Genomic DNA, 26158 nt, shown 5'->3' with positions numbered 1-26158 from the left:
CCTACAAGCCTTTTCAAATCCTTTCAGTACTCCCTAAGGGGAGCTCTTTTTTTTTTTTTTTTTTTTTTTTTTTTAAAGAAAGGACATGATGGACAAAGGTTTACAAATTAAACATAGTCTTATTTGAAGTTTCATTTTATTTCAGTCTGTAAGTATTGCTCTTTGTTTAAAGCACTCACATAAATCCATTTCACCCAAAAAGGAAACATAAAGTGCTTCTAGCAGGACAAGCACAGTTGGCATGGCCTTTCCAAAGGTCTTCCACTAGAGTCTAGAGAAAAATCTAAATATAGTCGTGCACAAACTGGAAGTTTTTATTTTCTGAGCCATTAGAGATTTTCAAAATCACTTTGATTTTTAAAAACCCATCAAATGTCAATCATGGCGGGGAAGACCACTGAGCTGATTTCTGATAACTAAGTTATCACTGAACATAATTTATCATATATGGCTACTGGCATCATGAAGACCTTGGGGTAAGGAAGACTCCTTATGAGAAATATAAACATCACTTGTGTAGGAATCACCGGGTGTCCCTAGAGCAGTTCTGTACTAAAGACTTCTAGTGTTTACTCCCTCACCACGGTACTCAGGACCAAGAGCCAAGAGCACAGTGGTCAAACTCACTGAAGGTTTTTACAACAAGAAACCAGTGGAGGAGGTATTGTGAGGTACTACAACTTTGAGGCACAATCTAAATACTAAAAATTATGAAATCTTGAGTTGAGCTGATTTATGCCATCTTAAATCCATTAATAATCCATGAAAGTGATTTCGCATGCCTAGCCTGCTTTTTTCTCACACGATAGCTGGGAATATTAAATGAGATAAAGTTGCAGCCTAGCCCGGTGTCTGGGTACCGTATCATTTCCTTCCTCCTCCCCTTCCCAAATAAATAAGGTTAGTCCTTGAACTTTAAATGTACTTTATAATAAGAAGAAATTACTTTTTCTATCAGTATCCTCATCAGCATGATTTTGAATTGCTCTCAAGAGTACCTTCTCTTTCGTAAAAAAAACACTTTGTACTTTACTGAAAGAACACTGTTTCAGTGTTCTTTACTTTCCATTGTGAAAAAAGTTGTTTCTGAGGAATTGAAACCCCAGAAGATAGCCACAACAAAAACATGTTAATTTTTTTTTAAATGATTCAAAGGCAGATTTGAAGAGAAGTAATATTTAGGAGGCAGAAGGCGGCAAATGCAGCCTCTGAAGGGAACTGTTCTAATATTACCTAAAAAGTAAAGTTATACAACTATATTCAAGGACATAAGATAAAGCATTACTTGAAAACCAGAATGACTGAACAGTTAGGCGAAAAAGAACATCTGAAATAGGAAGGGGAAATGGACTGAAGAATAATTTGAATCAGGACAGTGATCCATCAGTCCTAGACGCTTCTGGTATGTAAATATCTTGAATCACATTGTTTCCTCTTTTCTGAAATCTCAAAGGAGAATTCTCACAGCACTACATTAAAGTTGCCATTTTGTTAGGATTCAAAATTTCAATCCAGTAGCCATCAGGATCTTGAATAAATGCCAGGCCTTTCATTTTACCTGTGAAATGAAATTTTTCATTATTGAAAAGACTGAAAAAGAAAACACCATATAAATGTTTTTCTTTCTTTGAGACAGAGTCTTGCTCTGAATGTCAGGCTAGAGTGCATGGGACGATCACGGCCCAAGGCAGGCTTGATCTCCTGGGCTCAGCCTGCCAAGTAGCTGGGGCCACAGGCACACACCACCATGCCTGGCTAATTTTTTGATTTTGTAGAGGCGGGATCTCAATGTACTGCCCAGGCTGGTATCAAACTCCTGGCCTCAAGCAATCTTCCTGCCTTGCCTACCAAAGTGGTAGGATTACAAGCACAAACCACTGTACCTGGCCTTAAAAACTTTTATTAATTTAAAATTTACTTTGCATTTTAATGAAGTACATTATTTTGTTTACAGTTTTAATTTTTAAAAATTCTTATTGTCAGTGTCACCCAAAGTCATACTTTTCATAATGATTAAAATGTTATCTTGCACACATTGCAAATACCAGCCCTCCTGAAATAAACTGTGGGACTGGCTGCATCTTTTAGGTATCAGGCATTTGCCTCACCTTCATGATACCATGCTACCAGTTCAGTAGTTACAGAAATTGTCTTATTTTAAAGAAGAAAAAGAAAATACGGAGGTGCTGAAGGGAGCCGGTAGCATGGCTTACCCCCACAACCAAAAGACCCAGATACTTGGGTCATACAAACCCTTTTAAACACTATCCTCAGCAACCCAAGTTCTGCGAGAGTCTTTCTCCCAGGAATTCGTAACTGAGATTGACAGTCTAGTATGTCAGAGCTGTTTGCTTAAATGGAAAAATGTGACCTCAGAAATTTATTTGGGGACCAATATGTTGAACTGGTTTGACTCTTATCTCTGGCTCCTTTCCCCAGTGTCCCAGTATAAATCCTAGAGGAACACAGATGGAAAATGCAGGAAAAAGAAAGAAAGAGAGAAAGAGAGAGAGAGAGAAAGAGAAAGAGAGAAAGAAGGAAGGAAGGGAGGGAGGGAGGGAGGGAGGGAGGGAAAAAAGAAAAGAAAAGGAAAAGAAAAAAAAGAAGGAAAGAAAGAAAGAAATCCTGCTGGTGACGGCTGGGGAGAATGGGTGAGGATGGGGTGGGGTGACTGTTTTAACTTGGGCTGTGTGGGAGGTGGTAGTTCTGGCCTGGACCAGAAGGCAGTACATAATGGCTGTGGGAGAACAGAGTTTTGTTTTTGCTCCTCCCTCACTGCCGTGTGCATCAGCACCTGCCCTCTCGCTTGTTCAGATGTCCTTAGCAGTAAACAAGGGCAGTGCAGGAGCCTTGTGCTTGTGAGAGACTGAGAAAAACGTGTAGGGCCAAATGATCTCCCCAGCCCTCTCTCCATGCCCAGGGCTAGGGAATACTATTGGAAGTGTCTCCTACTAACACTGCTTCCCTGAGGGATGAAGTGGGAAGATCCGACCTGAAGAGTTGTTTTGTGGAAGGTGAAATGTTTAAGTCTCATTTCTAGGTGCCTAGGAATCTCTGGTCTAGGCTTATCCAGCCCATTGTCCTGAGATCATGTGGGTTGTTAAGGACAGGGATCTGGCCATCCTCCTATTCACACTGCTTGATGTATTATAATAGTGAACAGTGGCAGGGGAAAAAAGTTGAGAGGACAAAATAATAATTTGAGAAACATAACCATAAAAAAACCCCAAAGCAATGGATTATAGATTCAAACAGAAGAAATATTAGAATAACGGACCAAGAGCTATTTTCGTTTTTTTTTCTGGAGACAGGGTCTTGCTCTGTCACTCATACTGAAATGAAGCACAATGGTGTGATCATAGCTCACTGCAGCCTCCAACTCCTGGGCTCAAGCAATCCTCCCACCTCAGCCTCCAAAGTAGCTAGGCATACAGACTACAGGCATGTGCCACCATGCCCAGATAATTTAAAAAAACCTTTTTGTAGAAACAAGGTCTTGCTATGTCACCCAGGCTGGTATACAATGGCACAATCATAGCTCACTGCAGCCTTGAACTGCTGGCCTCAAGTGATCTTCCCAATCCTCCTGCCTCAGCCTCCCAAAGTGCTGCAATTACAGGCATGAGTCACCATGCCCAGTCCCAGGGACTATTTAGACATGTAAAAGTAATGACCGGCCGGGTGTGGTGGTTCACATCTGTAATCCCAATACTTTCGGAGGCTGAGGCAGAAAGATCATTTGAGGCCAGGAGTTTGAGACCAGCCTGAGATACACAGTGAGACCCTGTTTCTACAAAAAACAAAAAATTAGCCATACATGGTGGCATTTGCCTGTAGTCCCAGCTACTCAGGAGGCTAAGGTGGATTATTGCTTGATCCCAGGAGTTTGAGGTCACAGTGAACTATGATCACACCACTGCACTTCAGCCAGGATAACAGAGCAAGACTCCATCTCAAAAAAAAGTAATAAGAACATATTAAGGAAACTAAGCAAAAATTAGAGATCAAAATTATAACAGGTGTTTAAGAAAAAAATAGATGAATTAAATATCAGAACAGACACATTTGGGAGATAATTAGCTACTTGGTATTCTAGTTTGAGGAAATCTCCCAGAATGCAGGCGAGGACAAAGAAATAATATAAAAAGCTTCTAGAATAAGACAGAAGAATATACAAAGGAACATAGATTGACAGATTTTTCAACAGCAACATCATACGCAAAAAGAAAATGGAAGAGTATTTTCAAGACAGAAGGAAATTAAACCTAGGCTTTTCGATAAAACTGTCCTTCAGACATAAAGGCATCATTCTCAGTTACACAGAATCTCAAAAGTTTTGCCTTAAAAATCCTTTAAAGGGCTGGGTGCAGTGGCTCACACCTGTAATCCCAGCACTTTGGGAGGCTGAGGCAGGCGGATCACCTGAGGTTGGGATTTTGAGACCGGCCTGACCAACATGGAGAAACCTCATCTCTACTAAAAATAGAAAATTAGCCAGGCGCGGTGGCGCATGCCTGTAATCCCAGCTATTTAGGAGGCTGAGGCAAGAGAATCACTTGCACCCAGGAGGCGGAGGTTGCAGTGAGCAACCTCCATCCTGGGCAACAAGAGCAAAACTCCATCTCAAAAAAAAAACAAAAACAAAAACCCCTTTAAAGACCATTTTGGTTGAGGTATTTAAATAAAAGAACAGAAAAATCCAAAAGATGCTAAAAAGGCTGGGCGTAGTGGCTCACGCCTATAATCCCAGTGCTTTGGGAGGCCAAGGTGGGAGAATCGCTTGAGCTCAGGAGTTTGAGACAAGCCTGGGCAACATAGCAGGAACTCATCTCTACAAAAAAAAAAAAAATCAATTAGCTGGGTGTGGTGGCATGGGCCTGTGGCCCTAGCTACTTAGGAGGAGGCTGAGGCAGAGAATTGTTTGAGCCCAGGAGTTTCAAGGCTGCAGTGAGCTATGACAGTGCCACTGCAGCACCCCAGCCTGGATGAGAGTGAGATCCTGTCTCAAAGGAGACACTACAAGAGATAAATGAAAAAGTGATCAAACACCTTGATATATGTATTATTATCTTTAAAAAATAAAATCAATACTATCCCACTCTAGGTAATAGTGACACAATGAGGATGGAGTGAAGCAAATTCCTTTCCTATTGGGGACAAGATTTGGGTATTAAATATATATATTTTTTTGATACGGAGTGTTGCTCTGTCACCCAGGCTGGAGTGCCATGGCGCGATCTCGGCTCACTGTAACCTCCACCTCCCAGGTTCAAGCAATTCTCCTGCCTCAGCTTCCTGAGTAGCTGGGATTACAGGCATGCCACCACGCTTGGCTAATTTTTTCTATTTTTAGTAAAGACGGGGTTTCACCATATTAGCCCTGATGGTCTGGATCTCCTGACCTCGTGATCCGCCCGCCTTGGCCTCCCAAAGTGCTGGGATTACAGGCGGGAGCCATCTCACCCAGCACTGGCTATTAAATATTTAAATTTTTTTAAAAAAGGTGAAATTAAACAGTGAAATATTTCAAATGTTTAGATTGAGACTCTGAAATATTCAGTATTTCAATTTTAATTTGAAATATTTCAGAAAGAGATCAAAGTAAAATAATAACAATACATGTAAACCCAGCAAAATCCATACATATGCTATTTCAAAAAACCTACCTAAAACATAAGGACATACAAAGGTTGTAAAAGGTGAAAAAGAAACACCATGTGATTATGAACTAAAGAGAGCTGGTGTCGTTATATGAACATCAGATAAAATTGACTTTAAGGAACTTATTTTTGGGTGGAAAGATACACACTGATAGTGAAAGCTGGTGGCCAATGACAGAAAGGGGTGGGGTCAGGGAGAGGGAGAGGGAGCCTAGGGTTTTGATGGCTCTCCAGGTCCTGTGTCTAGTCCCTTGGAAAGCCACCCTAGTTGCTATCTTTCAGTTCCCTGAGATACCCGGATATTCTTCCAGTCATTTCTCTTTTTTAAAAATCTGGTTGAAATGGAGACTTCTGTTACTTGTAGCCAAAAGGGTTTTACTACAACAGTGGCGTCTCTTGGTGCTTAGTAACTATTAACTAAAGACAGGCCTGAACACAGTAAATAGTAGACTCACCATCATCAGGTTTCTTCACAAATTTGACTCCCAGTTCTTCGAACCTTTTACAAGCACTGTGTACATCAGGAACAGCAATTCCAATGTGACCTTACGTGGTACCCCCCGAAAAAAGCAGAGAGAAGGAAGAAATAATTACAACAGGGTGTCCAAGTACCACAAGTAGCTCCCAGAACTTGTTTATTTCAAAACATAAGGCACTTAGGAACCAACTTAGGTAGGTTCAAAATCTATAATATGTTAAAGAACAAATATAGGTCTAATGGGCTGGGTATAAGTAGTTAATTAGTTGCCCTGAATTATAAGTTATTTAAAATTAACCAATATCAGCTCATATACAGTCTAATCAGTTAAGAATAATCTACACCAAAAAACAGTAATCGTTTACTAATACTTAATAGGTTTGTGGTTGGCATTGACTACAGCAGCCAGCTGAAGCCTGCAATACTGTCGTCTTGATTGAGAGACTGGAGAGCAAGGCAGAAGTGTATGTGCTCGCAGAAACTGGGATTAGTATTAACTATAGCTTTTTTAAAAAAAAAAAAAAGTCTACTGGAAATTAATTCTGAGACTTAAAAGTAAATCATGGTGAGACAGTAAACGTAATGTTTAGATCGAGACTCTGAAATTAAACAACTCCTAAATAAGATTATTTGTGGAAAATAAAAATAATCATATCTCTAATAAATTGATCATAGTTAATTAGGACATTAATGTTTTAAGTTTATTAAAATCATAGTTATACACGTAATACAAAATCACACAAATCTATATATATCACATACACACAGGCAAACTCACCAAACCCTCGAGGGTCTGAATTGCCATTGTGGTAACTCTGGGTCTCATCATCTTCAGTGCCCCAGTTGCTACAAAAGGAAGGAAAACATAGCTACAATGTCCTAGGGAATAGATATTCTGAAAAGAAAGTAACGTCTTTGAAATCTTACCATGTTTCTATGCTACTTTACATAATTGGCCTAACCCCTGCTACAAAAATATTAAGTGTTCAACTATAGAAAGGACAAATGGGCAACATATGATTTTAACTAGGCTAAGGAGACAGTAAATACAGGTACTGGACAAGAACAATAATGAGAATAATAACAATGCTCATTTATTGTGCTCAGTACTTTATATTTCATTTAAAGCCTTAAAACAGCTCCATGGGCTAGATGTGAACATCTCCATTTTATTGATGAAACTGCCACTTACTTGTTTAGAGTCACAGACTCATATCTAAGTCTGCCTGATTCCAAAACTTTATTTTGAATCAAGGGACACACGAGAAATCACACACTCTGAAACCAATCTCTTTTGGTAGTTGTTAAAGTGTGCAGATAAACAACGTAAAGAAATTGCCTACATTTTTAAGTGTTCATGTTATAAAAATATCAAATTTGAATGTTAATTATTACAAAATGGTTTGAAGAGTTTTTAAAGGAACATATGATATCACATTTCTAGATCAAAAATGTAGCAAAATAATAAAAGAATAAATTTTTGGATGCTGAAAGACTAATTATAGTACCTAAACATTAGTTAGTGACAATCAGGCAAATATCTTACAATTTCAGGGTCTTATATTCTCTATCTAAAAGACAAATGGGCCAGGCGTGGTGACTCATGCCTATAATCCCAGCAGTCCGGGAGGCCGAGGTGGGCAGACCACTTGAGGCCAGGAGTTTGAGGCCAGCCTGGGCAACATAGTGAGACCTTGTCTCTATGCCTCTACTAAAAACAAACAAAAATAATTAGGTGGGTGTGGTGGCACACATGTGTAGTCCAAGGTGCTCAGGAGGCTGAGGCAGGAGGACTGCCTAGAAGTTAGAGGCTTCAGAGAGCCTGTCTCTAAAAAAAAAAATATGAAGATCAAAAGACGCATGAAAAACACTTCAATATATTATTACAAATGTGAAGTGATTAGGCAGACCTGGTTTGAATTATACTGGTAAGTAAACAAAACAAAAAAGATTTTTAAAAACTACCTTAAAAAATCTAAAATATATACAAATATAGAAACTCATACTCACTGTGTCAGCTCCAGTGTAGCTTTTCTGGAGAGCGCCCAGGCTATTTTTTCCTCTTTATCTTTAGGGATGTCATTTTTATCCTCATAAGCCAAGAAATAGAGTGAAAACTTCATAGCAGGAAAATCACATTTTTGGATTAACCTGCAATGAAAAAACAACAAGCCTGGATCATTAACAACAGGAAAGGCTAATTCATACTATAATCAACATAACTTAATATTCAAGTTTTACTAAAAAGAAGAGCTATATGTAGTAAGCCTATTTTAATGGAAGAAGCAGGAGGAAAAGTCAGTGAAAAGTATTAAAAATGCGTCTGTAACTATTTGAAATACAAAAATAAAAACTTCTATAATTCATCAATTATTTAAATATAACATTTAGCTGAAATTATGGTACTTGTTAATAAATAGAAACGGCTATCTCCAAAAGATAATTCTGTTTATTTGTAGTGAAAAATATAAAGAACCTTGTTATTTCATATATATACACACATACAAACACATATATAAATATATCATTCAGTTAAATAAACACATTTACTGTGTTCTTACTATGCCAAAACATCTACAAAAGGAAGTTAAGGTAAGAAAGGAGGAAGGACAGACTAATATCACAGAAGACGTGAATGTCAACAGTAAGGTGGCTAACAGTATCAGATACTGCAGAAAGATCAAACCATATTAAGACTAAGAAAAGCTCATGAGATATGGAAAGGTCCCATGAGAGCAATGTCAGCAGCATGGGAAAGCATCAGCTGGATTATACTGTACTGGGGAGAAAGAATGGCAGGTGAGCAGGTAAAACAGTAGCAAGCATGACAGTGACAATGGGGAGGTGGGCAAGGGAGCAGAGGGCAAGGAATATTCTAGAACAGAGAAGACTTACGCTTCTCTGAGGGGAAGGAGACAGTAGAAGAGACTGATAGGAGAGAAAGAGTGAATGAAGTATGAATCCTGAGGTTTTAAGAAAGATAACTGAAGCCCTGAACTTTAAGTGACTTTAAATAGTGTAGGATTATTTGGCAAGGAGTAAGGTGGCATGAGAATGCATATATGATTTTCTTTAGATTATTCAGGATTAAATGCTCAAAGATGACCTTGTTCATAATCAATAAGAGCAAATGGCTGAAGCATATAGCAAATGGTAAGTTTCTAGAGTTCTGCTTCCAATCTTTTATTTCATTATCACTGCTATATAATATGCCTTGGCCCACTTAGATCCTTGCATTGACTTATCACAAATAAGATTTACTCTAACATGTTTATAATAAAGTATCAAACACCTCAAATACTCCAATCATGCAAAACAATCTCTGCACCTACTAAAGCAGACTACACAACCCTTATGGACCAATCAGACGGGACTGAAGGAAATGAAACTGTTGCAACTTGCTTTTCTCAGCTGTGCAAATCTTCCAGCTTACTGTCAACTTGTACCCAAGTTATACCCTCCAATAGGAGGGCTCCACACACAAAGTCAACATTAGAGCCCATCAGACAATGGATACAGGTTCCAGCCCTGCCATATGTCAACCATGGGATTTGGAGCTAGTAACTCCATCTTGTTAAGCTTTGTTTTTTCCATCTGTGAAATGGGGATAAAAGTTACCTCCTAAGACTGATGTGAAGACTAAACAAAATAACATTTGAAGTGCCTGGCAAAGTGTTCAATAAATCTGATTTCATTTTGTCCTTTAAATATGTTATAAATATATTCATAATACCTTTTTCTAGAAAAAAATAATAAACTGAACAGCAGTTATCTCTGGGGAGAAGAACTTGGGGAGGGAAGCCATCACTTTTCATTTTGTATTTTTCTGAACTGGTCAAATTTTCCAAATATAGACATACATTACTTAAATTTTTCTCTCAATGTGAATGGAGGTTTTCTAGGCACTAAATTTAAAGATTATTTTATTATTCATATATCTATATGATCAAAAACAAAATGCTCACATAACTTAGGGAAACAAATCAACATTGTGACAAAATTATTTCTCAATATACCTCAGTAAAGCTGGAGAAAAAAAGAAAAATAAACAAATAAATATGCTTTAGGATTGCAAGATCAGTGGATATGACCTGTTGAGCAAAAGAAAACACAGCCTAGAAAAATGGAACAGATGGTCACTTTTAAGTAAACCCATTGGTTTTCTAAGTTGTAAGTCCTTATTATCTATAACTTTTCTGAAGTAAACAAGAGGCTAAAAGTGGCCAGAACATCAAAAGCGGTCTGAATACATTAAGGATTTAGCTGGGAGCTCTCAGAGAAGGCAGGCTGGAGAAAATGCAACTATTTTTGTCTTGTTTTGCCCTTTCAGGCTGGCTGGGATAGAGAAGAAAAAGAACTTAAGAGAGAAGCCCGGTCCAGCCAGGCCTAATCACAGACTCCTGGCCAAAAGAACTTCTGTTACTTCTGAAACAAACTTTAAGATGGGTCTGAAAACACTCTCTAGATTTGCAAAGCTATATATTTAAACATTAAGGTGCCACTAAGTACTTGACTTACGTCATTCCAAGAACTCTAGTATAAAAATCCAGTGACTTCTTAGGATCCTTCACTCGTAGCATGGTCTGCTGCAATAGAAAATCCTATGGAAAAATATTTATATTAAACATCTTTCACTTTTACCATTTATTACTAATATTAATTGTGCTCTCTGTAACAACATACAAAAACAGTCCACCATTATAACACAATTGTTAACTTACCACCTACAACTTGCGAGGGCTCTCTGCCCAGTGGTGTTTTCTGGTTGCAGGCCCCTGTGTGGTACAAGTCCAAAGTGTCAGAAAGTTTACACCGCAGAAATGACCTTCAACCAATGGTGGATAAAAAACCTGGCATCCTTGTCCCTTGGTGGGACAATTCGGAGGCAGGTACCACAAAATCCCTCAAAGAATCCCCAGCAGGATTAAACCTCAGTTGCCCACATTGGTAATCCACTTGTATACACCTATGATCACCCTCTCTCCCTAACTCCACAGAGCTCTCTGGGACTCCTTCTCAAACGACTTAAAACCACAACTTTCTCTCTAGTCTGCTTTGGGGCTACCCAAATCAAGACACTGATTTTACACATAGAGTTTGATCACTATAATATTTGTTGAATGAAGGCATAAATGCCCTTCTAGAACCATTTACTGGTGACCATGCAAATTAGCAAAGAGTTGCTCACAAGATCCTAGACTCCTAAATAACTAAAAGGGTTACTGTTGCTAACACCTTTGGGAAACTGTTCAACTTATTTACCAGGAAACAGAAGGCTTAACTGAGGAAAGGGTAGAAGGTATGTAAATTCATGGAGTTAAGATTATTAATAGCATTAATAATTTGACTTAGGACTTAACTATGTATAATAACTCTACATGGTATCACTATCGATAGATATTCATATCCCATGTTATAGATAAGAAGCTGACACTAATTAACTGTCTGAGGCCTCTAATTTTTGGTCTCCCTTTACCATTCGTATGTACCTTCCAGAACATGAGTCTGTGAACCTCACTGGTGCTTCCTAACAGATTTTTTTTTTTTTCTGTTATACCCATGGCTTGACAAAACAGGCCTGAAAATTCTGACCACTTCTTTTGGAGCCACATGTTATTTTTCTCCTATATAACCCACATCATATAAAATACAAATATAGTTCATTCAGCATCATTAGGAAATTATATTTTTCTCTTTTGCTAAATTTCAAGTAAATGAAATATAGTCTTTTAAGCATTAAAATTCTCATTTAAAACAAAACTAGCCTAAAAACTACTTTATCTTATTAAAACTGATCCTAATAAATATAATAATTAAATTCTTTATTTGCAGCTTATAATCACATACCAGGCAGGTTAAATGTTTCTAGAACATTTGGATAGCTTTTCTCAGTCAGATGCTACAGTCCTAAAGGTCTCGGTTTTATCAAGCAGCTGAGAAAGAGAAAAGTAGCTCTGCACATCCAAGTGCTAGCCTGGTACTCACACCTGGGCCTTGGTTTTCTCCTGTTGAACATATTTAAAGTCACTCTGTGGCTGCCATGATGTGATACCAAAATAAAAAAAAAAAAAAATTTAAGGCAGCAAGACCATATCCACTTCATATTCTGGTCTAAGCATATATTAAAACAAGGCACTGTGAACCCTACCAAAATAACAAACATCCTTCTTTCCCAGCTAATATGAGTGGTAGCTGCTTCTCTATTGGTTACAATGTTTGCTTGAGGAAGCCACCTGCAGGACAAAGTCTTATGTACAGTCAATGTAGGTTGCGGGTGTTAATAAATATTATTATTATTATTTTTAGATGGAGTTTCACTCCTGTTGCCCACGCTGGAGTGCAATGGTGCGATCTTGGCTCACTGCAACCTCTGCCTCCCGGGTTCAAGCGATTCTCCTGCCTCAGCCTCCCAAGCAGCTGGGACTACAGGCACGCACCACCATGCCCAGCTAATTTTTTGTATTTTTAGTTGACCAGTCTGGTTCTTGAACTCCTGACCTCATGATCAGGACCAGTCTGGTTCTTGAACTCCTGACCTCATGATCCACCTGCCTCAGTCTAAGAATTCATATTCTTTGACCAAGATGTTCTCTTTCTAAAATTCTAAGGAAATACTCTGACAAAGATTTATGTACAAAGGCATCCATCACAGCACTTACACGATAACTATGTGCCAGATGCTGTTCTAAGAGATTCACAGAAACTAATTCATGTAATCTTCACAAGCCCATGAGATACACATTATTATCATCCCCATTTTACTGCTGAGAAAGTAAGTGGCAGAGAAAAAATTCCAGCCCAAGCAATCTGATTCCAAAGTCCTTGCTTTTAAACCACTAACTTCCTCTAACAACAAAGGAATAGCTAGATAGTATAACACAGGTATAATAGAATATTATGGACAACATTTAAAATGCTGCGTAGAGATACATTAAATGGCATGGAGATATATACAGATGGTATATTAAGTCTAATGGCATGGGAATATATACAATGGTATATTAAGTTTTAAAAACGTAATACATATATACATATGCATATGAAAACAAGTATCACTTAATATGCTATTGAGATTAATTATATCTTAAAATTAATGTTACGGCCTTTAACTTTATTATTAAGAGAACTATGTACTATATCTGCCTAAATACATACACATAAAGAATATTAACATTCACTTTAAAAAGTGTATACGTGGCAAAAAAAGATATATTCAATGTTAGTGAATTTATTTACAATATAGAGGCTTATAAATCCTTTGCTACAAATTGTTAAATGGATATAAAAACAAGTAGGGCTTATTTTTTAAAAAATGATCAAGTTATTCTATGCTCAGATAACAGAGTTTTATTTATATCACCAAAATAGTCTGTTAACTCCCTGTGCCTCTTGTAAACACTTGCATGATCTTGAGAAAAAGTTTCTGTTGTAAAAAGTTAAGTTCCTAAAAATTATTGCTGTGTATTGGTATGGTTCTAAAATATCGTTTAAAATACATGTATCTCCTGTTTTAAAAAGATTTATGCTATGCTCATGTCTTGTCTCACCTGACAGTCCTTAACTTAACTGTGTCTTTCCCTTATCATGCTCTAAATTTAGAACAATAAAAATAAGATGTCTTTTATGCCTAAACTATCTTTGGTTTTACTGGGATGGCTACTGGGTGACAAAGATTTGCTCCTGTGCCTTGCCTTATCAAAAGGTGAACAATAGAAATAATAAGGTTTTTTCAAGGGGAGGGGAAGTGTCACTCTCCAAATTTAATTAACAAAACTACTGTAAGAAAACTTTTTTTTGAGACGGAGTCTCCTTCTGTCACCCAGGCTGGAGGGCAGTGGGGCAATCTTGGCTCACTGCAAGCTCCGCCTCCCGGGTTCAAGCTATTTTCCTACCTCAGCCTTCTGAGTAGCTGGAACTACAGGCGCCTGCCACCACGCCTGGCTAATTTTTGTATTTTTAGTAGAGATGGGGTTTCACCATATTGGCCAGGCTGGTCTCGAACTCCTGACCTTGTGGTCCACCCGCCTCGGCCTCCCAAAGTGCTGGGATTACAGGTGTGAGCCACTGTGCCCGGCCAAGAAAACTTCAAAGGTACAATTAAGGATATTTCTAGTGCATTTCCTACCTGCCTACAATACAATCCTTACAAAACTATAAAAGTGAGGCAAGGGGCCGGGAGCGGTGGCTCACGCCTGTAATCGCAGCACTTTGGGAGGCCGAGGCGGGCGGATCACGGGGTCAGGAGATCGAGACCATGCTGGCTAACACGGTGAAACTCCCATCTCTACTAAAAATATTAAAAAACTAGCCGGGAGTAGTGGCGGGCGCCTGTAGTCCCAGCTACTCGGGAGGCTGAGGCAGGAGAATGGTGGGAACCCGGGAGGCGGAGCTTGCATGAGCCGAGATGGCGCCACTGCACTCCAGCCTGGGCGACAGAGCGAGACTCCGTCTCAAAAAAAAAAAAAAAAGTGAGGCAAGGATGTGAACCAAAGGATTAAGGCCCCTTTAAGCACCAGTAAATGGATTTTTTTTTTTTGGCATAAGGGATGAGAATCGGGTACAGCTTCATTTTTAACCTAAGGATGTCCAATTGCTTCAGCACCATTTGTTGAGCCTATCCTTCCTCCAGTGAACTGCTTTTCATCTTTGTCAAAAAGCTGTTGGGCATACTAGTGTGAGTATATTTTGGGGTTCTCTATTGTATTTCAATGTTCTATCGCTCTGCCAATACCACAGAGTAGTGACTACTGTAGCTATGTAAGTTTTAAAATCAGGTAGACAAATTCCTCCCACTTCATTCTTTTCCATAATTGTTTGTTATTCTAGTTTTTTTGTTTTGCCTTTCAATCTAGAATAACTCTGTCTCTGTCTTTAAAGTTTGATAAGGAGTGTGTTAAACACGTATATTGATTTAGGGAGAATTGACATCTTTACTATGCTGAGTCTTCCAATCATGAACACAATAAATCTCTCCATTTATTTAGATCTATAACTTTTTGCATCACCATTGCTGTTTTCGGCATATACGTCCTGTAAATGTTTACTAGATTTATATAAGTATTTCATTTTATTGGGCAATTGTAAATGGTATTTTAAAATTTTTGGTGCCTGTGTGTTCTTTGCTAGTATATAGAAATGCAATTGATTTCTGTATGTTTATTTTGTACCCTGCAACCTTGCTGAACTCACTTATGAATTCTGAGAGTTTTCTGTAAATTACTTATTATTCCCTATATAGACAATCATGTCATCTTCAAATAAGGACAGTTTGACTTCTTCCTTTCCAACCTATATGTCTATTTCCTTTTCTTGCTTTACTCCACTGTCTAGAACTTTCAGAACTTTGTCAAATAAGAGTGGTAACAGCAGACATCCTTGTCTTATTATCAAAATTAGGGAGAAAGCATCACCACTGAGTGTAATGTTAGCTCTAACTTTTCAGGAGAAGCTCTTTATCAAGTTAAAGAAATGCCCCTCTATTCCTTTTTTTTTTCTGAACTTAAAAAAAAAATGAATAAGTGTTGAATTTTGTCAAATGTTTTTTCTGTACCAACTGATATGATCATGTGATTCTTCTTTACCCTTTTAATATGGTGGTTTATACTGACTGATTTTTGTATACTGAACCAGCCTTGCATCCTAGATATAAACCCTACTTGCTTAAGGTGTATAATTCTTTCTATATATATTGTTGAATTCTGTTTACTAATATTTTGTCAAGGGTTTTTACATTTATATTCATTAGAGATATTGGTCTGTAGTTTTGTTGTACTGTCTTCATTTGTTTTTGGTATCAGGGTAATACTAGCTTTATCAAATGAATTGGGAAGTGTTCTCCTGTCTTCAGTTTTCTGGAAGGGGTTATGTATAATTGATGTTAATTCTTCTTTTACATTTGGTAGAATTCTCCAGTGAAATCACCTGGGTCTGGACAGAGCTTCTTTGGAAGTTTGTTAATCATAAATCCAATTGCCTTAAGTTATAGGACTCATCATATGAGTTCATATTGGATGAGGAATTTGTCCAATTCAAGTTGTCAAATTTATGTATACTAAGTTGTTTTTAGTATTCCCTTATCTTTCTTACGTCAGAAAGGTCTGTAGTGTATCTCCTGTTTCATTCCTGATATTGGTAGTTTGTGCTTCTTTGTTTTCATTGTCAGTCTTGCTACAGGTTTGTCGATTCTACTGGTCTTTTCAAAGAACCAGCTCTGTTTTACTGATATTCTGTTTTTAATTTCATTAATTTCTGCTTTTCTATTTCCTTCCTTCTGCTTCCTTTGGGTTTATTTTGCTCTTCATTTTCTAGTTTCTTAGGAGGAAGCTTAAGCTATTAATTTGAGACTTTTCCTCTTTTGTAATGTATGCAGTCAGTGCTATAAATTTCCCCCTTTGCACTGTTTAGCTACGATCCCTTTTTCATTTTCATTCAGCTCAAAAAAAGAAAAAATATATATATATATATATATATTTGAGACAGAGTCTTGCTCTGTCGCCCAGGATGGAGTGCAGTGGTGTGATCACGGCTCACTGCAAGCTCCACCTCCCAGGTTCACGCCATTCTCCTGTCTCAGCCTCCCGAGTAGCTGGGACTACAGGCGCCCACCACCACGCCCGGCTAATTTTTTGTGTTTTTAGTAGAGATGGGGTTTCACTGTTAGCCAGGATGGTCTCGATCTCCTGACCTCGTGATCGCCCGCCTCGGCCTCCCAAAGTGCTGGGATTACAGGCATGAGTCACCGCACCCGGCCTCAGCTCAAAATATTTAAAAATTTCCCAAGACTTCCTTTTTGACCCATGGAAAATTTATTTAGAAGTGTGCTGTTTAGTTTCCCAGTGCTTGAAGATGTTCTTACTATGTTTCTGCTACTGATTTCTAGTTTGATTCCACTGTGGCTGAAGAATATATCATTCGATTCTTTTAAATTTGCTGAAGTTGGCTTTAGGACTCAGGACATGGTCTACTTTGGTATATGTTCTACAGATAGTTGAAAAAAAAAGGGGAACTCTGTTGTTGGGTGGAACATTCTACAAATACTAATCAGATCTTATTTGTTGATGATATTGTTGAGTTCTTCTGTTTCCTTGTTAATTTTCTGTCTAGTTCTATCAATTGTTGAAAGAGGAGTGTTGGCTGGGCATGGTGGCTCAAGCTTGTAATCCCAGTACTTTGGGAAGCCGAGGTGGGTGGATTGCTTGAGCCCAGGAGTTCAAGACCAGCTTGGGCAATATAGTGAGACCTCATTTCTACAAAAAATACAAAAATTAGCTGGGTGTGGTAGCGCACACCTGTAGTCCCAGCTCCTCGGGAGACTGAGGCAGGAGGACCCCTTGAACCCAGGAAGCAGAGACTGTAGTGAGCTGAGACAGCACCACTGCACTCCAGCCTGGGTGACAGGAGTGATACCTGTCTCAAAAAAAAAAAAGAAAGAGTAGTGTTGAGGTCTCCAACTATAATTTTAGATTTTTCTATTTCTCCTTTCAGTTACATCAGTTTTGCTTCATGTGTTTCATAGCTCTGCTGTTTAGTAACATACATTTATAATTACTATGTCATCTTGGTCAATCACAACTCTTTTATCACTCTCTAATGTACTTCTTATGTCTGGTAATTTTCTTTGCTCCAAAGACTACTTTATCTCTTATCAAGATAGCCACTCCTGCTTTCTTTTGATGAATATCTGCATGATTTATCTTTTCTATCCTTTTACTTTTAACTCATCTCTATCATACTGGAAGTGAGTGTCATGTAGACAGCATACATCCGTGGCACATTTTTTAATCCACTCTATCAATCACTGGCTCTTAATTAATGTATTTATATCTAATGTAAGTACTGAAATGTTAGGGCTTAAGTTGGCCATTTTATTCATGTTTGTTTTCTGTTTGTTCTTTCTTTTTTAATGTTTTCTTTCTTCTTTTTGCCTTTCTCTGAGTCACTGGAACATTTTTAAAATTCAATTTTGATTTACCTATAGTGTTTTTGCATGTATCTCTTTGTATAGCTTTTTAAGTGGTGGCTCTAGGTGCTACTATAGATGTATACACATATGGCGTATATATACATATACACATACACATATATACAGACATACATGTGTATATGTATATACACACACGTAACTTATCAGTCATTTGGTGACATCATTTTATTAGCTTGAACAAGGTACAGAAACCTCACCTCTCTTTAAATCCCTGTACCTTCTTCCACTTATAATTATCTTAAATATTTCCACTGCTGGGTTGGGGTGGAATTTTAGGTTCCTCATTCCTAAAGGGGATTTTTCCCCAAGAGGGGAAGGCCTGGCAGGATGAAAGTCCTGGCTCCCTACTCACCTTGGCAGGGGAAGGCTGGGCAGCTCATTACATCTGGTTGGGGGAAAATCTAGGCTCCCCACTCAGCTTTTGCTGGCATGGGTGGGACTGAGGCCCCAGTGTTTTCTATGGAGTTTAATTGGAGTAGAGCAGTTATTGTCTAAAAGTTTTCTTTCTTGCCAGGAAATACTGCCCATTTCCAGATCCTGTGGCTAGAGAGCAGGCTTTCATTAGGCTTTTCTTTGGTCTATGTCCATCAGCATTTCCAGGTTACTAGCTTCTTCAGCTTCAAGTCTGGGCTATATTAGGCAAAAAGAAAACTTAGGAAACTCATCACCTTGTTGTTTCTAGGGTCTCAAGGTCCCTAGCCAGTCTACCTTCTTCTCACCACCTTTCAGAGTCTTCCAATATTTGTCTTATATATCATGTCCAGAGTTTTTAGTTGTACTTAGCAGGAGGAATAAGGAAAAGTATGTCTACTTCATCTTGTCAGAAGCAGAGTCTCTAAATGAATTTTATACAATTGCCTCTCACAATGGGATATGAGTGTATTTGGTTACAATATGTCTATTTTCAGGATGAATCAAAACTGGTCAAAAAGCCACAACAATGATAAAAACGTTGTTTGACTTTGTGTTTTCTCCCTACGAAATCTCAAATTTGCTTCTAGTGATGAAGATACTTATTTCTCTAGAAGTATTACTACAGAGCTTTGTAAGAGGTTACATCTTACTTAAAGTTAAAATCTCCATTGCCTCTTATCTTAGTCCATTTAGGCTGCTGTAACAAAAATTCCATAAACTGGGTGGCTTATAAACAACAAACATTTATTTCTCACAGGTTTGGAGACTAGGAAGTCCAAGATCAAGGCACTTGCAGATTTAGTCTCTGTCCTCATAGACGGTATCTTTGCACTGTGACCTCACATGGCAGAAGGGCTTGATCACTCTTTACAGTCTCTTTTATAGGATGCTAATCCTAATCATGAAGACTTTGACCTCATGACCCACCTAATCACTTTCTGAAAGGCCCCACCTCCTAATACCTGCCTCAGGAATTAAGATTTCAACATATGAATTTTGAGGGGACACGTTCAGACCATAGCACCTCTGCTACCCTCAGTCTGCAGAAAGGAGAAGTTCCACACTTGCATTAGCCATGTTTTCAGAAATTAAAAAATTTCTCTGGTTTAAAAAGTGTTGTGTTTCAACCTTAATAAGACTGAGACCAATTCCCTTTAGAGACTATCTACTTTGTCTGTCAAATAACTTTCAAAAGTGTTATACTGCTCCCAACAGAAAGCCTTCTTTTTTTTTCTTCAGACGGAGTCTTGCTTTGTCGCCCAGGCTGGAGTGCAATGGCACAATCTCGGCTCACTGCAACCTCCACCTCCCAGGTTCAAGCTATTCTCCTGTCTCAGCCCCCCAAGTAGCTGGGATTACAGGCACGTGCCACCACGCCTGGCTAATTCTTTTGTATTTTTAGTAGAGACAGGATTTCACCATGTTAGTCAGGCTGATCTCGAACTCCTGACCTCGTGATCTGCCCACCTTGGCCTCCCAAAGTGCTGGGATTACAGACGTGAGCCACCAGGCCCGGCCCCAAAAGTCTTCTTAAGGCTCAACTAAACATCCAGACTTGTAAGACAACCATAGCCATAGGCCTTACATGGTACCAGTTTACTCAAAAGGGTATCAGTTAGAAAAACACAGATTGCCAACAAAGAAGTATCAGGTAGGTGTTCCTCTTCAGTGGGAGTCCTTACAGGAGTCTACACAGATCAGGTACAGGGAGAAGATTCACACTGGATATGAATGAGAATCACTCTAGGGCAGAAGGCCCCATGTACCACAGGAGCCAGTATCTCTAGTAACAACTCCATAGGCAGAACTTCCAGAATCTCCACAAGGGACAGTTATAAGAGTCACTACAATCAGGGAAGTCCAAAGCTACGGCTTCCTTTCAGGTATTTACAATTCTCCCTCTCCAGATGCAATTTACCAATTGGGTTATTTTTACCATAAGCAACAAACACGATTTTTCATTGTTTCCTGGGAAACTAGGGAGTTAACAAAAAGTCAAATTTTCATAAAAGGGGAAAGGGTTTGTTAACTCTTTATTACTAGGTGTCACATCTTCCACAAAACAAAAGTGAACAAAGTTGTTTTCTCCGGTCTTTTAAAAATGAGCTTTTCAACTGCCTTCAGTGTATCTTGAGGAAAGCAAGAAGTCCTCACTACTTCCTGCTTAGACTATTACCTCTTTGCTTTTCGTAGGCTTATGTGCATGCAATTTGGAGTGATCTTTCCATAAAGAAAACCCTGTCATGTCATTTTTGGCTTAAAAACCAATACTGCAGTGCTTCCCGAACACGTTTGAGAGACAGTCCCAAATGCAAGCACATATGTAGCTGTATACTTCTCTAACACCAATGGTTATCACCACTCCCCTAAACTGGTCATCTCAAACATTTTCTATTTCATACCCTTATCATTTAAATAGACATCATTACAGGGTGAGAAAAACAAATGAATATAATGGGAGTTCTCATATTTTCTTTGAGTACCCCAATGATTATTTTGATCACCCTTCCCTCAAGTCCCACTGCTTATAACTTCATTCACTGTGTTACCCGTAGGCCCCTGCCTCAGTTCTCTGATGTCATTATGCCTTTGTATATATTATAATTCTCTATGCCTAGAATAGCCATTTATCTGGCCATTGCCCTTCTTCCTTCCTCCTTTCCATTCCCTATTCTCCCTTCTACTGCATTCAATTCTACCAATCTACCTCGATTGGACAGGGGCCCCACATATATATATATATTCATATATATGTGGAATGATGTGAAAACAGACATTGGTAGTGGTGGTAGAAATAACAGCAACACTGAGGACATTGTCTACTGTATCAGTGGACACAGATACAGACAGTAAAAAAGGAAAGATCTTCAGGAGATCACTACTTGGAAGGAGAATCTGATCTTTTTTTTTTTTTTTTTTTTTAAATGGAGTCTCCCTCTGTTGCCAAGAGAATCTGACCTTTTAAAGAAAGCCCAGAAAGATTGCCCAAAATGGGTATAGCCATACATTCTTTGGACTTCTTTTACAATGAAGATGCTAATGATCAAAAAACAAGTTGAGTTTGTGCCACTGCTGCTCTTTTCTTTACAAACGAGACCCGCATCATTTATCTCACCTTCTGGAAGAGCTTTTTAAGTGGCCTAATCACCTCCAGACTTGGATCCTTCCTATCTACTTTATAGAATACTTCAAAACCCTGACTCATTCCCCACTAATCTATATAAAATCTAACTTCCTTAGATGCGACACTCAAAGCTGACTCCAGAATCTGGCCCCAACCTACTATGTTAGCCTTTCCCACCACTGCTGAGATAACCTGACCTGCAACCAATAACATTTAAGTAACCCTCCAGTACCTGCCCTGCATTGCAATTCTGCCATCCTAAAACTAGATTTTTGCTAAGATGTTTCCTTCATCTAGAATGCCTTCCCATGTACTCTGTTGGAATCCTACTCATCTATCAAGGCATGGGCCCATCACCACCATCTTTTTGATGTGTGCCCTGATCCCCACAACTGAAATACAACCTTGAATTGTATCAGTCTTCATAGTTTAGAGAACATAATACATGTCATTTTATCCTCATAGCAGCTCTCTGAGATATGTTTATGCTCTTTCTACAAACTCAGCCCAAGTGCCCTGGCAAGGTCTGCAGCCAATGACAGAAGTGGGGATTCAAATGCAGGTCTTCAGGCTCCAAATATCCTGTGCATAACCTATTCCACTGATGCTACCTTTAAAAACCTCTACCTCCTCTGTGATCCCAGGGTGATTTATAATTTCAATAGCACACTAACCCCAGGTCCATTGTGTATTAGAGTTGATATAAGTTGGTAAAGGGAGGGAACCTCGTCTTGTTTATCCAAGTATCCCCAAAGTATTTACCATCTTCTTTACATATGGTGTAAATGTATCAAGTGGTCAAACTGAATTTAATTCATAGAGGTTTTTTTGTTTTTTTGACAGAGTCACACTCTGTCATCCAAGCTGGAATGCAGTGCATGATCTCAGCTCCCTGCAACCTCCGCCTCCTGGGTTCAAGTGATTCTCCTGCCTCAGCCTCCCAAGTAGCTGGGATTAGAGGTGCCCGCCACCACGCCCAGCTAATTTTTGTATTTTTAGTAGAGACAGAGTTTTGCCTTGGCCAGGCTGGTCTCGAACTCCTGACCTCAGGTGATCCACCCACCTCAGCCTCCCAAAGTGCTGAGATTACAGGCATGAGTCACCATGCCCAGCCTTCATTGAGGTTTTTTATTTTCCTTTATGGCAAATTGTTGAGGGAAGTCAGGGACCCTGAATGGAGGGACCAGCTGGAGCCACAGTAGAGGAACATAAATTGTGAAGATTTCATTTTAATATGGACATTTATCGGTTCCCAAATAATACTTCTATAATTTCTTATGCCCGTCTTTAATCTCTTAATCCTGTTATCTTCGTAAGCTGAGGATGTATGTCACCTCAGGACCACTGTGATAATTGTGTTAACTGTACAAATTGATTATAAAACATGTGTGTTTGAACAATATGAAATCAGTGCACCTTGAAAAAGAACAGAATAATAGCAATTTTTAGGGAACAAGGGAAGACAACCATAAGGTCTGACTGCCTTCGGGGTTGGGCAAAAAGAGCCATATTTTCCTTCTTGCAGAGAGTCTATAAACGGACGTGTAAGTAGGGAAGATATCGCTATATTCTTTTCCTAGCAAGGAATATTGATATTAATACCCTGGGAAAGGAACGCATTCCTGGGGGGAGGTCTATAAACGGCTGCTCTGGGAATGTCTGTCTTGTGCAGTTGAGATAAGGACTGAGATATGCCCTGGTCTCCTGCAGTACCCTCAGGCTTACTAGGATGCGGAAAAACTGCCCTGGTAAATTTGTGGTCAGATCGGTTCTCTGCTCTTGAACCCTGTTTTCTGTTAAGATGTTTATCAAGACAATAGATGCACTGCTGAACATAGACCATTACCAGTAGTTCTGCTTTTGCCCTTTGTCCTGTTCCCTCAGAAGCATGTGATCTTTGTTAGACCCTTATCAGTAGTTCTGCTTTTTGCCCTTTGAAGCATGTAATCTTTTTACCTACTCCCTGTTCTTACACCCCCCTCCCCTTTTTGAAACCCTTTAAAAACTTGCTGGTTTGAGGCTCAGGGGGCATCACAGTCCTACTGATAATGTGATGTCACCCCTGGTGGCCCAGCTGTAAAATTCCTCTCTTTATATCTCAGCCAGCCAACACTTATGGAAAACAGAAAGAACCTACGTTGAAATATTGGGAGCAGGTTCCTCCGATAGCAAATTCCAAAATTACTGCTGGAGTCAGCACCCCAGAAGCAGAACAGGGTGGAGGCTGGAGGTGTGGGCTCCTCCCTGGGCAAATCACTCAACACCTCTATGTGCCCAAGTTATGCCTTCTTTATAGGGTTGTTATTAGGATTAAATTAAACAATATACTTAAAAACCAAGCCAGGGCCTGGCACACTCAATATATACCAGCTATTATTATATATTCCATTTTATGTCTCCATGTGGTATTCCTATGGCCAAAAATTACTGACCTCAAAATTAATTACTCCAAATCATCAAGAGAAATTTAGATACTATGGAATGTAAACTAAGCTGCAAGGACATTTACTCTTAGTATATTTTATAAAGATCTCCCTGGAATCCTTTTTATTTGAAATAATCCATTACATAAAACCCCTAGTTATCTGGGAAAATATTTTACACTGAGTGACTCAATTTATATTACATGAAAAAACCAGGTATTAATATTAAGGGAAATACAAGTGAGATGAGTATGACAGGGAATTTTTTTTACCTTCCCCCTTAATTTTGCAATGACTAACATTCTTCTTAAGCCAAGTACCAGGTGCTAGTCAAAAGTTTTAGCAATGAGTGGTGTCTGACTCTTTGCCCTGAAGGTAAAGAACAAGCAGGCACCAGAGTCATGGACCACTTATCTATCCCTTTTAGAGGTCTGCACGAAGCACATATTCAATCTTCAAGGAATTTACAAATGATGTAGTCAAATGAATAAATACAAAGGCGTTTACAGACACTGATGACTTCACTGGAATAAATAGCAGTTACTGTGTCTGATCTTTTTTTTTTTTTTTTTTTTTTGAGATGGAGTCTCTCTCTGTCGCCCAGGCTGGAGTGCAGTGCCACAATCTCGGCTCACTGCAACTCCATCTCCCCGGGTTCACGCCATTCTCCTGCCTCAGCCTCCGGAGTAGCTGGGACTACAGGTGCCTGCCACAACACCCGGCTCATTTTTTTGTATTTTTAACAGAGACAGGGTTTCACGGTGTTAGCTAGGATGGTCTCGATCTCCTGACCTCGTGATCCGCCCGCCTTGGCCTCCCAAAGCGCTGGGATTACAGGCATGAGCCACCGCGCCCACCAACTGTCTGATGTTAACATTGCAACCGAGACACCCCACCTGAGTGAGTTACACTGATTCTTACTCAGTAAAGACATGTTCGGTAAGTGAAAGCCTTCGTATGCAACAGGTCATTTCTGTTACTGGGTCATTACTGTAAAACGAGAGGGTAAGAGAAGGAATTTCTAAGATTCCTTTCAGATCCAAACTCTGTGATTCTGTAATCTCTCCTGGGCCCCACCAAGACGAGGAAGGCAAGAAGGGCGGTTGTGACCCACAGCAAAGGCCATGCAAGCAAAAGTGAAATTCTGGGCGCGGTTAAACTCAAAGCGATCAAATTAGTTTGCAGGAGTTAAGACTGGAGTCAGGGTGGTAAGGAAAAACGAGGCTGGGCAGGTCTGGCACAGGACAGGCATCTTTGAACCTATTTCTGGGAGTTCTGAAACTACTGTTCTCGTGGGCCTTGGCGACTGATTTGGGAAACCTGACCCCGGGTTGGCCTGGCTTCCAGCCACCGTCGCAACATAAACAAGCCAATTCAAAACAGGGTCGCAGTCTTTGAAACCAGCTGAGGCAACGGATCCCCTCCACACTTCGCGGGCCCCACCATCGCCCCATCGAACACCATTATCCCTCTTCCCAGCGCGCTCCCGTCCGCCCGCCCGAGGCCGGCGGACCTGCAGCGGCGGCGGGATGGGGTTGGATAGAATGCGGCCCGGTCCCGGCCTAGCGGGGCTCGGGGAGCCGTTCCCTTCGGTCCTGCGCCCACCTTGGTACTGGGGTCCGCGTCGGAGCAGCAACTGAGGGCGGCCTCGTCAGTGAGGCCGCCGGACGGGGGCTGCGGTTCTGCCATGTCTGCACTGCAGTATCACAGACGACCGGACCCAAAGGAACAGAGGAGTCACCCACGCTCCGCCTCGGCCCTGCGCCGCCTTAACTAGGGACCGCGCGATGGCGCCGTGGGCGGGCGACCGCTGACTTCCAGCCAATCGCTGCGCGGAGAGCAAGTTGACTCTCTGCTGATTGGGTCCCAGTGAGTCAGCGCCTCCACCCACAGGACTATGCCTCAGACTACAACTCCCAAGGAGCCTTGCGCATAAAGAAGGCAAACTCGTTAAAAAAAAACGCAGGCTGGGCAGAGTGCTTTCTCTGTTATTTAATGAACTAATTTTGTTTGTTTAACTAAAGTTTGGTAACCATTCACACCTCAGGGCTGCAATTTGGTAGAAAATTTGAATCC

General features: G+C 39.8%; 1 protein-coding gene across 2 annotated transcripts; it reads right to left on the bottom strand.

Moving 5' to 3' along the window:
- Positions 1-122: 122 nt before the first annotated feature.
- On the bottom strand, positions 123-25827 carry GLO1 (glyoxalase I). 2 transcript variants are annotated; one of them, XM_045390227.3, is made up of 7 exons: positions 25688-25827; positions 10860-10913; positions 10657-10739; positions 8149-8289; positions 6917-6984; positions 6116-6205; positions 123-1558 (listed from the first exon to the last, which is right to left on the bottom strand). In XM_045390227.3, the coding sequence occupies exons 3-7, from the start codon at positions 10716-10718 to the stop codon at positions 1470-1472; spliced, it is 450 nt and encodes a 149-aa protein (XP_045246162.1). In that variant the 5' UTR covers positions 10719-10739; positions 10860-10913; positions 25688-25827; the 3' UTR covers positions 123-1469. The 2 variants fall into 2 exon arrangements, with proteins under 2 accessions (XP_045246162.1, XP_045246161.1); XM_045390226.3 differs by lacking the exon at positions 10860-10913.
- Between the last annotated feature and the right edge of the window lie 331 nt (positions 25828-26158).

The sequence above is a fragment of the Macaca fascicularis genome, chromosome 4, assembly GCF_037993035.2.
Source record: "Macaca fascicularis isolate 582-1 chromosome 4, T2T-MFA8v1.1".
In the NCBI taxonomy this organism is placed as follows: domain Eukaryota; kingdom Metazoa; phylum Chordata; class Mammalia; order Primates; family Cercopithecidae; genus Macaca; species Macaca fascicularis.
The sequence above is the reverse complement of the archived record's forward strand: the minus strand, read 5'-3'. Positions and strand labels throughout refer to the sequence as shown.

Excerpts from the sequence above, each read along its gene's own strand:
- GLO1 (XM_045390226.3), bottom strand. The coding sequence starts at position 25,771 with ATGGCAGAACCGCAGCCCCCGTCCGGCGGCCTCACTGACGAGGCCGCC. Across the intron at positions 8,290-10,656 it reads ACTAGAGTTCTTGGAATGAC|GTTAATCCAAAAATGTGATT; the intron begins GTAAGTCAAGTA and ends TTTTCATTGCAG. Across the intron at positions 6,206-6,916 it reads TTCAGACCCTCGAGGGTTTG|GTCACATTGGAATTGCTGTT; the intron begins GTGAGTTTGCCT and ends GTACCACGTAAG.